Source organism: Lissotriton helveticus, chromosome 7 (genome assembly GCF_964261635.1).
Source record: "Lissotriton helveticus chromosome 7, aLisHel1.1, whole genome shotgun sequence".
Taxonomy (NCBI): Eukaryota; Metazoa; Chordata; class Amphibia; order Caudata; family Salamandridae; genus Lissotriton; species Lissotriton helveticus.
In genome coordinates, this window is record NC_136068.1 from 360,911,467 (window position 1) to 360,926,596 (window position 15,130).

Genomic DNA, 15,130 nt, shown 5'->3' on the forward strand with positions numbered 1-15,130 from the left:
AGTGATGTAGATTTATTAATAAGATTACTTCCTTGTTGGTTGGTTACAGGAAAAAGTTAGATCCATATTAGGCCCCACCAGGAGCAGCCTCCCTGCTGCTCTGCCCATCCATTCCAACTGACTCTCTCTCCAAGTCGACCACTCCAAACATTCCGATGACATCACCATTGGCTGAGCAGCAAGGCAGGACATAAAATAAGGAGGATGCATTCATCAAGTAATAGATTACAACACATCTCCCCCTTTATAATGATTATATAAAAACTAATGTATGCAAGTTCATAGCACAAACTTACGACATGTCTAACAGGTGTTGATTGTATGCAAGATGAAACACACACTACACATGTCCCACAAATTCATAAAAATCACATGCCCAAACCCCACCTAGAAAAGATAGGTAAAGGACAAGAAAAACGTTCCATTCTCTAAAACAGTGAGTATTCTGAAGAAGGAGTCCTCTCATCGTTCTTCCCACCCTCGTCGCCAGTGTTACAAGGAAGAAAGATACGTAGGCTGAGTAGATTTACTCATAAGATTACTTCCTTGCTGGTTACAGGAAACAAGTTAGATCCATATTAGGCCCCACCAGGAGCAGCCTCCTTGCCACTTAGCCCATCCATTCCAACTGACTCTCTCTCCAAGTCAACCGCTCCAAACATTCCGATGACATCACCATTGGCTGAGCAGCAAGGCAGAAGACATAAAATAGGGAGGATGCATTAATCAAGTAATAGATTACAACACAGAGCTAATTCCATACTATATTGAGCGGCCACGGCCATTAGATCTCCGAAGGCAGGAGTCACCCCAGCTAGGTCAAACTCTGGTGGACCTCTTTAAGTCTGAACCGGTAATATGGGCATCCTACCTTACATGCGTTTTTAATGTCAAATTAGCAGGTGGCGAAATCTGAACCTCATGGAAAAGGGCAGAACTTATTTTTATTCATAAGAAAGGCCGTACGTCTGATCCACCCAATTACCGCCCAATCAGCATTACTGATTCTTACCAAAAAATGTTTTGCAAGCTGTTATTAGATCAGCTCCATACCTGGGTAATAGAAAAGAAAGCTAACAGTTTCAGGCTGGATTTCGTCCCAAAATTAGCACAGTCAACCAGGCTTTTAGAATTCAATTAATATGGTGGGAAAAAAGTAGAAATAAAAAGGGGTAGCCTTTATGTCCCTTTTGCCGACCTCAAGGCAGCATTTGGCATGGTCCCTAGGGATAAGTTACGGCGTATTTTAGGAGACATATGCTTACCAGCCTTCTCCTCGATTTGCCAGGCTTCACCATGACAGCTTTGCACAAGTTAGATGGGGCCCAAACAGCTAAGACCCTGATCCCTTCAAGGTTGCAAAAAGAGTCAGGCAAGGATGCGACCTTGCTCCAATGTTGTTCCTGCTGTTTATAAATGGGTGCATCTACTACCTCTTGGGTTATGATAACTCACTGGTCCTAAGGGGGGGAACAAAAATACCAAACTATTATTCTACTTCGATCACGGGCTGGCAATTAACTCAAGACAGACAACATTTATGGCCATCATTCCCCACAGAGGCTTCAGAGAAACAATAAGGTTGGAAGGGGAAGAGCAGAAGGAAGTGTTAGAGTTTGATTACCTTGGCATTCGCCGCTCTAGAACAAATACTTGGGGTACCCAGTTTACTAAAAAGCACTCTTATACTAAAGCACAGGGCTGGAACATACGAAGCTGAACTCTGGGGATTTGGTCATCTAAAAGCCCTTGAGGTTGCAGAGAATACATTTCGAAGAGTAGCCCTTAAACTGCCTCAAAGCACACCATTGATTTTTAAACACAACCTAGTATTCGGGTCTATCGTTCCCCTAGTGCACTTGAAACCTATTCTGTTCTGGTTATGGATTCGGTCTATACCAGAGTTGGCAGAGTAGAGGGTGGAATTAAGAGATGTCATAGATAAATCTAAGAGAGGTGTTCTGCTACCCTTGCTGGAGTACGTAAAACAATCATTATACTCTTTGAACCTACACGAGTATTGATCGCCCCCTGAAACCATCCCACATTCTGCAATAAGAAACTGAAGTCCATCTATTGAGGAGGTTAAATTCTCAAAACAGGTAGGCTTGGGTCAACTGACTGATATTCTTTTAAAGGATTCAAGCCTACCTCTTACTTTGAAAACGATATGAATTATATTGATCCTCTGTTCACAAAAGCTCTATATATAAGGTTCAGGGTAGATACATGACCGCTCTCTACCTTTACCACCAAATGGAAAAGTCAACAAGGTGGCAGTAAAATATGCCCTGTTTGCAGACGCGCTGAAGAAACAGACGACCATTGCCTCTTTTTTTTGCCCAAGCAATTACAAGCGGTGCTGGACTGTTCCTCTGTGCCGCCTTTTAGGTGTTGCCCAATACAAGGTAGCGATAAGATTATGTAGAACAGACACGTCCCCAGTCATGGTTTTCTCCATTGCTAAATTTTTAAAGAGAATATGGTCAATTCAGCAAAAAATTGGCTCTCTTACCCTTTCTTTGCCCTCTGACTAATGCAAATGCTCCTCCCTAGCACCATGGTTTTAATGATTTTAGAACTTGCGCTTTTAATTATCTAATTGCACTTTTATTTAGCTTGGATATCCTGAGCGAGCATGTAATCCCAGCCTCCCCTGTATCTCGATGAACATTGTCTCACAATGGATACATTCCTGTGCATTAGGTGTTAAGTGTATTATGTACACGCCTAGCAATGCATTTCTCAGGGGTTTCTACTTTTTAAGGTTTATTATTTTGGCCTGAAGTTTTTACTCTCATTTCTACTATTGCATGATATGTATAAACTGTACTTTTAGGCATGATGGACCACAATCGTTTGTCTATAGTCAAGTGTTTGAACATTTGTTCTGAGTCCGCAGGCCAAGAGTGGATACTTCTATGAATATGTCATGCTTAGTATCTGTATATTTTCCCACTTTTATTGTACTGTGTTTCCTTTTATAATCATTTCAATTGTAGCACGTTTATGGCCATTGGCAGAAATAAAGCAAATAAAGAAATGGAAGCATAGATTTGTATATAATTATGGAACTCTCGTGGTCTGGTCCTTGTAGACTAATTCACTTATTTTTGTTTCATTCTTGCTGAATGTAACCAGTAAATGAGGCAAATGAACATAAAACACAAAAAAAGTAAAGGATGTTCATAATATTCATATAGTCAACATATTGTTCAAAATTATACTAAGAATAAATTTCTAGTCGTAAAACGATTTATAATACGCAAAATGTTTATTAGAATCATACATCAGCATTTGCAGATTGCGAAAAAAGCATTAGATGTACCAAATTAGGGGCATCAAAAGGATCTCCGATCTGTGGCCTCTGGAAATAAATACAAGTAAATGTAAATGTAGTATACTTGTAAAGCGCACAGCTGCCCCAGCAACGGGGCGTCCCGGCGCTGTATAACTCTGGGGAACCCGTCCTGGCTTTCCCTGTGGGATGGTCCCTTGCTGGGAGTCCCCAAGGTGGAGCCAGGCATCCCCGGAATTGGTGGGGCCGTTGTGGAGATTAGGCAAGCTAATGCCCAGAGTTGCCGAGTGGAACCCCTGATTAGAGTAAGCACCGAAGCGAGAATTATCGAGTCCGCTGACCAAGGTCCACGACCCTGCCGCGTCGGGAATTGAACCCTGGTCCCAGGCTGACTTCTGCTCTCAGGCCTGCCGCCTCTAACCAGTGAGCCACACTACTCCATGCAGCTTAAATAATGTCGCAGCCTCCCAGATTTATTGTATTTATTTTTTGCTTATCTTACTAGTTTTTAGCCATATTTATTTTGTGTTCCATTGCTAAATATGGTTATAACTAGTACATTTCCACTTTTAGTAAATACATTTGCGATAACACTTGGGTTTTAGCACTGTAAGCTGCCATATATAATAGAACAATGCACCCATTACAACATTATTACAGTACGAACCATCTACACACCTCCTGTTATTTCAGAAAATATTCCTTGTTAGGTTTTTACTAAATGTGTGTATAATTATATATATATATACACATATACATATACATACACACAAACATACTAACTGGGGCTTTCAGCCAGCCCTCTTCATCCATTGACCCGTTATTGTGTCATTCAGATTTTTCTTCTGCCTCCTAGAGCATACATAATGGAGCAATGGGTCAGCTCACTTCAACCATTAGCTAACTTCATTGTGAGTTATGCCATTCTGCCTGTTCACAAAGAGAAAGCCCACAAACAAAGTAGTTACCTGAAGTGCCAAGGACTACTATGTCAAGATTTGCATTTGGCAAAAAAATTAAATAATAGTTGACCATTAGCCAATATTTTACTTTTAGATTGACGATGGCCCAGCAGCTTCTCAAACAATGAAGTTGTACAAAAGCATAACAAAACAAGCACTGGAAAAATCCAAAAGGCTGGCGGCCAAAACCATACTCATTGGCTTTAATGCTTGTCTACCTTTTTGCTGTAAATCTACACATTGACAGTGTGGAAAGTCACTCAGAGGAAGACCTACTTTCTGTACATTCCAGAAATTGAGAGCCTTAATTATAACCAACTAGTAAATCCCAAGCTCAACTGCAGGCTACAATGACAAGAGGATCATTTGTCTCTCCTACTTCATCACTCACTTCATCAGAAAATGCAGAGTTGTTTTTTTTGCATTACTCCATGACAATTGCAGGAAATGGTAAACATGTGCACCTAAGCTGAATGGTTAGCAGAAAAGAGCAGTTTTACCGACCAACAAAGCAAACCAGTGAAGACGAAGTTATTCCTAGAATGCCTTTTCACTTTCTAAAACTTAAAAACCACACTGATATATGTTATGGATAACTGGCCACTGTTATGTTAAACCCTTCAGCGCTGATGACAAAGCCAGCTCGTCATGGGCGTTACCTGCGCTACGCGGATGACGAGCTGGCTTTGTCATAAACAGCACGATTTTCAAATTTCAGCGCACAGCGGGAAAACCCGCTAGCGCGCTAGAGGTTAAATATCGCTGTCGGACTCCGGGTTGCAGGCGCGTAGCTGTGTCTTCATACGCATTTACCTTGGGCAGACTACAAATACAAGAATTGCAATAAACCTTAAAAACCAGCCGCACACATTCCTCAAATAATTATAACTCAGCATGTGTTAGTGGGCATTGAATTAATCCACTTTGTGTGTACATATTATGAAATCATTCAAGGTCGGCAAACTAACATGTGGGGAGTTGCAATAGTTAAGAGGAATGTGACAAAAATGTTTTTCAGCCTTAGAGTGAGACATCATATCCACAGTGGCCAAGTAAGTGGCATTCACATTAATGTTTAAAGCACTTTTCACAGTCACCATTTGTCATTCTGCCAATATTTTAATTTCCACATGGTGGGGCTCAATTAAATAGAAGGTAAAGTGAGGCAAACCACTGCAGTCTTTTACCCAATTCTCTCAATGAAATCTAGCCACGAATCAAAAAGAAACCCTCTCAGCCCCCAAGGAGCGTCCTCAAACCTTTTGCACAGCACCCTAACCCAGAGGAGTAAGCCACATGACCAGCAAGGCATGATCAAAATCTCTTGCAATAACACACTTATTTTAACATTACACTCAAAAGCATTTCCTCGCTGAGGGAATGAGTGGAGGTGGCTGTGCAAAGAGCAAAAATATAATGTCCAGGCAAGAAAAAGAGTATCATCAAAATGAAGACCTAGCACAAAGTTATAGAAATGCACCGACCACAGTTTATTATCCTAAACAGAAAATTCAGGATTGACGGATGACAAAATCAGGACAAATATAGGTTTAAATAACTTGTTTTATGAAAAGCATATTGCTCCTATGTCCATTTCTGTAGTTCAAAGGTGCTTTTGTTGTTTGGAGAATCTTGCAGGTGGGAGATTAATTTAGGCTTAAAGTTCTCTGCAAACAAAAGGAAGAGCAGGTTTTGTCCTTGACATCGGGGTGGTTAAATGGGATTGATCCAAGTACTTTTTGGCGATTAAATAAAAGTTTTAGAAATCCAAATGGGAACAGGAAAAGATTATTCACATGGGTTCTGGACGACAATCAGGAAGTAATCTTTATCTGAAAAAAGCAAAAATACACATTAGGATACTCCATAGCTAGTTTCCCTCCGTGGTTTTACACACTAAAACAAATGTAACCATCTAGTCCTCAAAAAATCCTAATATATAATCCAATCTCACTGGAGCAATACCACAAGACCGTTCAGACTAGGGTCTGACCCTACACCTGGGCAAAGGGGGTACCACAAACCTAAATTTGGGCCATGTGATATCCAGAATCAACCCTTTAAATGTCAGTGAATGTCCAAAACTCCCAAGTACATGGTCATTCAGGCACCTGTGTGGTACCAGTTGTGTGTCTATGAGCTGCTGTGTGTGCTATACCTGGTGCGTGCTGGTTTGTGTAGCCAGCACTGCCACTACATGTCCTATAACAATTTGTATATTTGACAGAGGCTTGTACTTTGGATACTCATCTGCATGAGAGTGAGGTAGCAATTATTCTGCACATGCTTTACCCATTTTATGCATGTTCTGAAGCTGAAATCCTTTCCACTATATTAAAAATCGAAACCTTTATGCACCCCCCAATGTCTTTTTTAATTGTCCTTCCCCTCAAAACTTAGCTACAGTTACCTGGTGCGACCATTATCTCATTTTTCTTGGACCGGATTCGCAGAAATGTGAGATCATTTTGGGGGTCTATATCTCGCACAGTGCTTCGAGCCTTCATTATGAGATTGTGCATTTGACCAGCATACTGCAAAGTGGTTGAATTGTCCATAGTACTTTTGATGGGAATTCCTGTGGGATGGAGAGAAAAGAATGATACAAAGACTACTTAAGCAACACTGTACAATATTTCCTTGCGAACTACAGGACACCTCAAGACAATGCCATACGCTTCATGGTCTTAAGAAACATTACCCTCCTCGTTCTACATAAAATCTCCATTGAGGGTCCAAGGCTGCACTAAATGACAGCGGGCAGGACGTTTCCTCCATCATATACTTGTTCCACTTGCCAAAACTTGTAAGCGCATTTGCTTCAATGCACTTGCCAAACTATGCAGCCAAACTTTATGCAGTCGATATAATCTCCTTAGATAAAATCGAAATCTAAAGCTGCAGAAACATTAATAGGTAGAAGGATATTTTACCATGTTTTAAGTTTGTGGCCAATGCAGTTGCCCTGTAACCTCTTCCACCTCTTCCTTGTATTCAAGTCAATAATGTCTCCCTTCACCCTGTGTATGGGATTCCTTACACAGCTTTAACCATCATTCCCATGTTCCTTCATTCTTTCCAAAGCAGACTTAAGTGTGCCATTCTACTTTCCTCGTGAGTTGTATATTCTACTAAACAAGATATGGTGCATTTCCTAATACAGGCTATCTCCCTCGTTCTTATATGCACTGCATTCACATCTCTATCATTCCTCCTTCCTTTTGCTCAACTAGTCTCACCCAGTCTTTCACAATTCTGATTGACTGTTCCTACCCATAGCATCTAATCTATATTTCAGAGATCCTGTGTAGCAACAACTTTCTCTTGCTTCTTCTTATCCACTACATTATCAGCTTTGGTAGTATTTACGTTGCTCAGATTTTAGACAATAACCTCAGGTCATGTAAGTTTCACCAGCCTATTTTAACTGCTTCTCTTCGTTGCTACTTTGGTGTCCAGCTCACTATGTTTTCTTATATTTTTCTAAAATTCTATTCTGCAACACACTTAAAAGTTAAACGTTCCTATAGCAAAATATCCACTTTGCCATAGTGTTTATTCTATGTCACCCTTTTTTGCCTTACTTCCCATCAGCCCGGTTGGCTTCACTGTTGTAATTCCACTGATTCTAGGTCTCTCCTTAGGTCTTGGACATTGTGGAAGGTATATCTTTTATTGGTAGCATATTCTAACATTCTGCTTTGTTACCACTTCTAGTTCTCAATCATACTGCCCACTCCGTGTGAATGTATGACATTGTTCTGCATTCTGTCCATCAATTGTTCTTTTTGCAATTGTCACCCCGTGGGGGGCTGGTATGCCCAGATGTGGGTCCCGTGCTTTCCATGTCACAGGAGTCAAGCTATCCTGGCTGATGAGGTGTGAAACCCTGAAACTGGTCCTAGGATGCTTGTTTCGCGTCCAGGGAGGACCTGACCTGGCAGTTTGGGCTGGACTGTTCCCATTGGGCACAGGGTCAAGACTGATTTGCATATGGCTGGGTCCAAACTGGAAAGGCATGATGAGCAAAAAGCGATGGATTTAGGCACAGCTCTCTGTACTGGGGTGAATGTATGACATTGTTCTGCATTCTGTCCATCAATTGTTCTTTTTGCATTCTGCGTTGGCAGCTACAATACCCCACTCATTTTCTACTGCACGCCACAAGAGCTTTTTGTGGAGTAGTCATTCACCACATAAAAATCCAAAATAAAAAAGTGCATTATTTTCTTTCCTCTGTGTTACTGCCATTCTCTCTGCACTCTGTCCTGCTCTGCCACAGTCTCCACCAAATACATGTTTTGTTCTGCTTTTATTAGAGGCTGTTCAACTTCCTCCCTCATCGGCAACACTGTCTCCACACTTCTACTCATTCTTTCTAGGTCTGCCTTTATGTTAAGTGAGTTCCTTTTTGTGTTATCAGGCCTTGACTTGGGGTATCTCTTAGCCCCTAACACCCAATATCTTCAATGAACAGCATAATCCAGCTTCCAGAAACAAAGTGATGGCATGTACAAGATGCCACTGAGTCCCATTCTACAACTGCCTTATCCTTTGATGACTTGCCTTGCGTTTGCATTGTTCACTCTTTATATGCCTTTCTACCAAATTACATTGAATTCTTAAACATTTCCTTTGGATATTATACTCAGCTCCATGTTGGATTTCTTCATTTAGTTAGTTCTCCTACATCTGATACTTTCTTCAAACACCCCCGTAAATTAGCATCAATCGGTCCTCCTTATTATCTCAGTGTTTTTTAATTCTTACAAAGTGGATTTTAACAGCACAATTAGAAATACACCTCACCTTCACCATTGACAATTATAATGCCTTGTACTCCCTTCTGGCTCTGGATTCGCTTCAAAGTTTCTTCAACTTCAGCCTGGGAGAGGGGAAAAAATCTAATTCACTGCATGTTTGTAACAAGAAACATTGTACAAAAAAAGGTACTGCATGCCAATGAGTCTATTTAGCCACCCTTGGGTGTTCTCTTTAATCAAAAAAGCAAAACATTGAAGTTTAGCCCCCAAACAAGAATTACTTCTCAAAAAAGCCTTCAATAAACTGTCCAGGTCAGGGTTCTGCAAGTTTTTTTGTAATTTTTTTATATTAACAGAAGAGAGTTAACAATTTTATCATTAGAACATCTTGACAACATTTCATCCACATATCTCCTACCAGAGTATTCAGGGAAGCAGAGGATTCATGGAGGGCATCAACAGACTATACACCGTTCATCCTCGTCATTTACAATATCAGGCAAGTGCTTTACAACTGTGGTAAAGCACCTACTATTACCCGGAATCTATTGCCTTTTTTTCCTTGCAAATGTCAAACAACTCACATGTTTTGCTCTTAGTAGTTCTGTTTCACATTGACACAATAGGACTTGTGCAACTTGAGTAATCAACATTTACCATATCAAATGTGAGAATAGATTGTCCTGTTAAATTAATGGAATGCTTTGGATAAGTCTTTTTTGGAACGTTTTACATACAAATTTACAACCTCCTCCCCTTTCCCATCTCAAGGTCTCAAATTCATCTCCACTGGCCAAATACAATGAACACAGAGCACAGTTGTACGAAGGGATCAATCGCTCAGGATTTATAAAGCTCAGCTAATCACCTGATAGGGTATCCAGCTGCCTGCAGGTCCCGGGTGTCGTTGGCGAAGGACTTGAGGCAGTGAGATCTGGCGATGTTGGCAAGTGGGGTGTTAGATGTGTTGAAGTGTGTGGGGCTGAGGGATGAGACCTGAGGGACACTGCAGACAATATCCTTGGGTTCAGAGGTGAAAGGTAGTAGGCAGACTGTGTTCTACCAGTGAGGAAAGAAGTGATCCATCTGAATGCGTCCCCTTTGATGCTGATGTAGTGGAGTCTTTTGATCAGTGTACGGTTGGATACAGTGTTGAAGCCTGCCGAGAGGTCGAGGAGGATCAGAACTGCTGTTTCTTCTCAGTTGAGGAGGATTCAGATGTTGTTGGTGGCTGTGATCAGCCTGGTCTTCGTGCAATGGTTGCTGTGGAAGCTGGATTGGGAGGTGTTAAGTAGCTGGTTCTGCTTCAGGTTTGTCATGAGTTGCAGGTTGTTGATTGTCTTAACCATTACTTTGGCTGGGAAATGGAGAAGGGTTGGCCAATAGTTTTTTAGTTCACTGAGGTAGGCATAGGATTTTCTGAATAGTGGTCTGACTTTGGCGCGTTTCCAGGCATTGGGGAATGTTGCGGTGGTGATTGAGGTGTTGAGCAGGATGGTGAGCTCTTGGCCAATCCTCTGGTTTCTGAGGTTGAAGATATGGTGTGTGCATAAGTCTTTGGGTGCTCCTGAGTGGATGAATTTCATGATGGAGTGGTCCCAGGTCGTCAGTTCATGTTAGTTGCGGTTCAGTTGAAGAAGTCCATAGGTGTAGGTTCGAAATTTCTGTACATGGTTGAGATTTTGTCATGGAAGAAGTCGGTGAGGTTGTCGCACAGTTCTTGTGATATTTTCGCTGCTAGCCGGGTTGGAGAATTCCTTGATGATGCTGAAGAAAACCTTGCTGTTGTTGGCACTGGCTTCGATGTGTGCTGTTAGGGCTGTCTCCTCTGTTGACCTCCAGCAGGCAGTGGTAAAGGTTGAGGGAAGTCTTGAAGGCTGCTCTGACGGTGGTGTCTATGCTGGTGCACCATCTCCTCTCCAGCTGTTTGCCGTCACGTTTTGCTGTTCTTAGTTATTGGGGGAACCAGCTGGCCATTTTGGAGGATCTTCTCTGCTTGTTGCTTTTGATGCGGGGAATGCTGTCTGCGTAGTTGGTGATCCATTCATTTACGTTCTAAATTCCCTGTTCCAGATTGGTGGCAGCAGCCAGCTTAAAGGTGTTGAGGGCGTCAGTCCAGCTGGTCTCTGAAATGTTAGCCCAGTTGTGCTGGGGGGTGCTGGACATCTATGGGGTAGCGATGTGGGGGCTGGAGATGCTGAAGTGAATGATAGAGTGATCGGTCAATGTGGGTTCTATGACGTGGCTGTATTTGACGCTCTTTGTGGCTGTATTTGATGCAGTTGATGGAGGTGAAGATGGGGTACATTGTGTGCTCTGCAGTGTGCATGGGGTCGAGGGCAATCTGGTTCAGTCCGAGGCGCTCATACTGTTGAGGTGTGCTGTGGTCACTGGGGTCAATGTGGAAGTTGAGGTCGCTGATGAAGATGTAGTACTTTGAGTCCAGGGTCAAGGGCGCAATGAAGTCTGTGATGGTGTTGCAGACCCTGAAGCACGTGCCCAGAGGACATTATGCGAGGGTGCCTCTGGCGGTTATCTTGTCGTCAGGGAGGAGTGTACAGGTGAGGTGTTCCATGGAGGTTGTGGTAGTGTCGGTGGTGCACTGTATTGTTTCTTTGTGGGTGATAGCTGTTTCTCCACCCGGCTTGTTGGTGCGGTCCTGGTGGGTGATCTTAGATCTGTCGGGGATTGCGAAGTCAATGTCCAGGGCCCATACAGGGTTGAGCCAGGTCTCGTGAGGAAGAGGATGTCGAGTGAGAGGGTAGAAATCAGGTCCCATAGTTCGGTTGCGTGCTTGCACATAGAGCACATGAGGAGTAGGCAGTAAGTCGGTGGGTTGCTTCTGGTGTGATATGATGCTTTGCCGCGTGATGGTGGTCATGTTGGTGCAGGAGTAGGTGCGTCTGGTGCAGGAGAACAGTCCTACCATAAAGTTCGGTGCAACTTAGTAGCAGTGTTTGCTGGGTCGTTCGGTGTTCAGAGAGCGGTGGTGTTTTACCTACGTAGGCATGGGGTCCTGGCGCCGGGAGTAGTCCAGGTACGGACAGGCGCAGACAGGCTTGCCTTTAGCGCACCTGCTGCAGTCTCCATTAAGTAGGTCCTCGAGGAGGGAGGGGCGCAGAACGGAGCTAGATGTGAGACAAGAGAACTGTGGCAGGGATCCGGGGAAAAAAACAGGTGGTAAGTCGAGGATTAAGCATTGCCGATAATGGGCAAAGGAAAAGAAAGAACCGCAAAAGTGGATAGAAGCACAGGAAAAGAGCAATAATCAAAGATAGAGAGAGAACACCACAAGAATAAGCAAAGAAATAGGCAGGGAGAGAGAGAACCGCACAAGAATGGGCAAAAGGAGGGAGAAGGCACAGCTAGGCAAGCACAACGAGGGTTGTGCACCAGAGTAGTAAAGCAGAGGAGGGGGCTGGCAGAACAACAGGAGAACTGGAACTGGGATAAATTCATTCCAGGAGGCCAGAACCAATTCAGTACCACTGGACTGGAAAAGACCCTGGCAATATGCATCCTCCACAGCGTGGTTAGGCTAAGTAGACCGAATGTGGCAGTAAGACTGTTTCAGGTACCTTCTCTCTCTCAGCACAAAAGAGGTAAAGTAGAGTATTCTTGGTTACGCACGAAGTGATTTGTTTTGTTCGAAGGGCGCAAATTCCAACAAAACCTGGACATTGCACGATATTAGGTGCTTCCAATTCTTCAAACAGCTTCCATCTGGAAAATACGTTGGTCAAGCCAGTGGCTCTGACTGACAAGCTGCTGCAATTTTTCCAATCATACGCCACAGAAATAAAATGAAAAGAAAAAGAAACCTGACTGCCTAAATGTAGCTAGCAAATGCTTGCAATACAAAAAGAATTAAAAATGTTTATTAACTATTGCATATGATTTTAAACAGCACGGTTTTGGTGCGTCCTTTTTTTAGAAGTTAACTTAGAATGGGCACAGAAAACCTTGTAGGTGTGAATGTGCATCACAAGAAAACATGATTCTTACGTCAAGGTAAAGTATATCGGAACATGAAAGATTAGACTGTTTTTTTTTAGGAAATGTAAACGGAACCTAGTCTTACGGAGGTGATTGTCAATATCACCCACTACTTTACGTTGTTTAATCACACTTCAATTGAAAGAAAGCAATAATAACGTAACGGAAATACAAACACACAAAAATATAAGCCACGGATGTATTAATACGTCTCCACTAGAAGGGAAAGTTTGCAAACACAACGCGTTGCACTGCTCTTGAAAGGGACGAGGTTGCCTTTAACGACTAGCTACAAAGGGAGTGTCAACCTGCCTGTTGGTAGGAAGAATACAAGCACGTTGGGTACTATGGCAACAGATTAATACACGAAGGTTTTCTTATTGTAAGCCGTGTTCTCCGCCAACTAACCAGTAACTAAGAAGTTTAATCGATAAAGCACTCACGAGGCAACATATTTACAGGATCTACGCAACACACACAAAAATCGGAAGCACGAGAAAGCTTTTTTGAGAGGGCAGATCGAGCTCTAAGCAGGAAAACATGCAGTTTTAAGACACCTACCATTAATATTATGCTTTGTATCACTTATCTTTGATGTTTTGCTACTTGATATTTTGCTGTATCCTTTTTGACATACTTTCAATAAACCTACCCTTTGAAACTTAAAGACACCTTTTTCAAATCCAACACACAACACCGCCTACACCCTAAAAAACACACACAACGCCGTCAAAACATAAGACAAAAATGTGTCATTCGTTTTTGTGGATTTCAAGACGCATATATTAAGATGTTTACCATTCGTAGGCCAAAAGTACAGTGAATACCTGGTGACTATAAGCGTAATGTCTATGTATAGTGTAAAATGTCCATAATATTAAAACACGCGCGTGGAAATTTTCAGATTGGGAGTGTAAGGCAGGGCCAGGAAGGGTTTGAAGGCTGCTTAGTCGTGGTCACTGACCAGTTATCCGATGGCTTATGGTGCGTGGGAGGTGGGATCAGAGACTGGGAGCATCAAAAACTAGGATGGCAGTCGCCGTCTGCGATGGGAATGCCTGAAAGCTGGGTGACCTCTTTACTACAACAGATAAAGTGTGTGTGGAGGGGGGCAAGGGGCAAGCCCTTCCAGCAGCCCTGGGGAGAGGTTGAAAATGTAAGTTCCACATTTCCCTGAGGAATAATAAGAGGTAGAAGAGGGAGATCAAAGCAACGACTGGATATGGCAGAAGGGAAGGACCCAGCCCCAAATCAACACAAGCAATTCGGCGCGTCACTGACAGCTGGATCCCAGCATCCTCTTAGCGATAAATGTGGATCACCTATCACTATCCCGCCAATGAAAAGCCCTGCCAAGGGAGTTCATCGATACCTCCAGTTAGCTACGTGTGAGACCCCCTGCTACGCGCCCAGTGTGCATCGATCACCCGCAGGCAGTGCCTCTCTGTCCTGCACACACTGGGTTCCGCCGAATGGTTTAGGTTCAAGCCTTAACTAACGCTGCAGCACACGAGAACTTACCATGTCACCGACGATGTAGTTACCTCTCCTAAATTCTTTTCATCGACCAGACGGACACAAAACCTAACAAGGCACCAGAGCATGCGCGTAAACGCCCTACTGCAACTAAACACGGCAAAGCCAACGATGCTTCGTCCTTTCGCTGTGGGCGGACCTATGTCCTCCAATGAACTGGAATAGGCAGTTCAGGCAAAGAACCGGAAACAGGCTCTAGAGACGGCCTAACTCGGTGTGTAAACGAGGCGGCCATCTTTGCACTATGTACGTTTAACATATCATTTAGATACATTGATATGTTTCCTAGCTTTGGTGTTAAAATAGGCTAGATTTGTATTAAAGACACGGAGGAGAGTATTTTGCTGTCCCTTCTCACTGTTTATTAAATAGCAGCCAAGAAAAAAACTACATTACCCAGAAAACCTGGATAAAGAAACTACCAACGATGACATCATAAAGGAAGCACCAATAGTACCTTGATTAACCCTAATACTTATCTTGACTGAAAGCAGCAAGAGTTAGTAACAAGCATTTGCAATGCAATAGGTCTCGCATTTGCGAGAGTTTAAGCTAATGGCATTGTAAATGCAGGC

At 42.8% G+C, this 15,130-nt stretch overlaps 1 protein-coding gene across 1 annotated transcript; it reads right to left on the bottom strand.

The window, feature by feature from the left end:
• Positions 1–3,255: 3,255 nt before the first annotated feature.
• DYNLRB1 (dynein light chain roadblock-type 1) lies at positions 3,256–14,686 on the bottom strand. The gene is made up of 4 exons (XM_078652174.1): positions 14,541–14,686; positions 9,070–9,145; positions 6,671–6,838; positions 3,256–6,092 (listed from the first exon to the last, which is right to left on the bottom strand). The coding sequence occupies exons 1-4, from the start codon at positions 14,541–14,543 to the stop codon at positions 6,049–6,051; spliced, it is 291 nt and encodes a 96-aa protein (XP_078508300.1). The 5' UTR covers positions 14,544–14,686; the 3' UTR covers positions 3,256–6,048.
• Between the last annotated feature and the right edge of the window lie 444 nt (positions 14,687–15,130).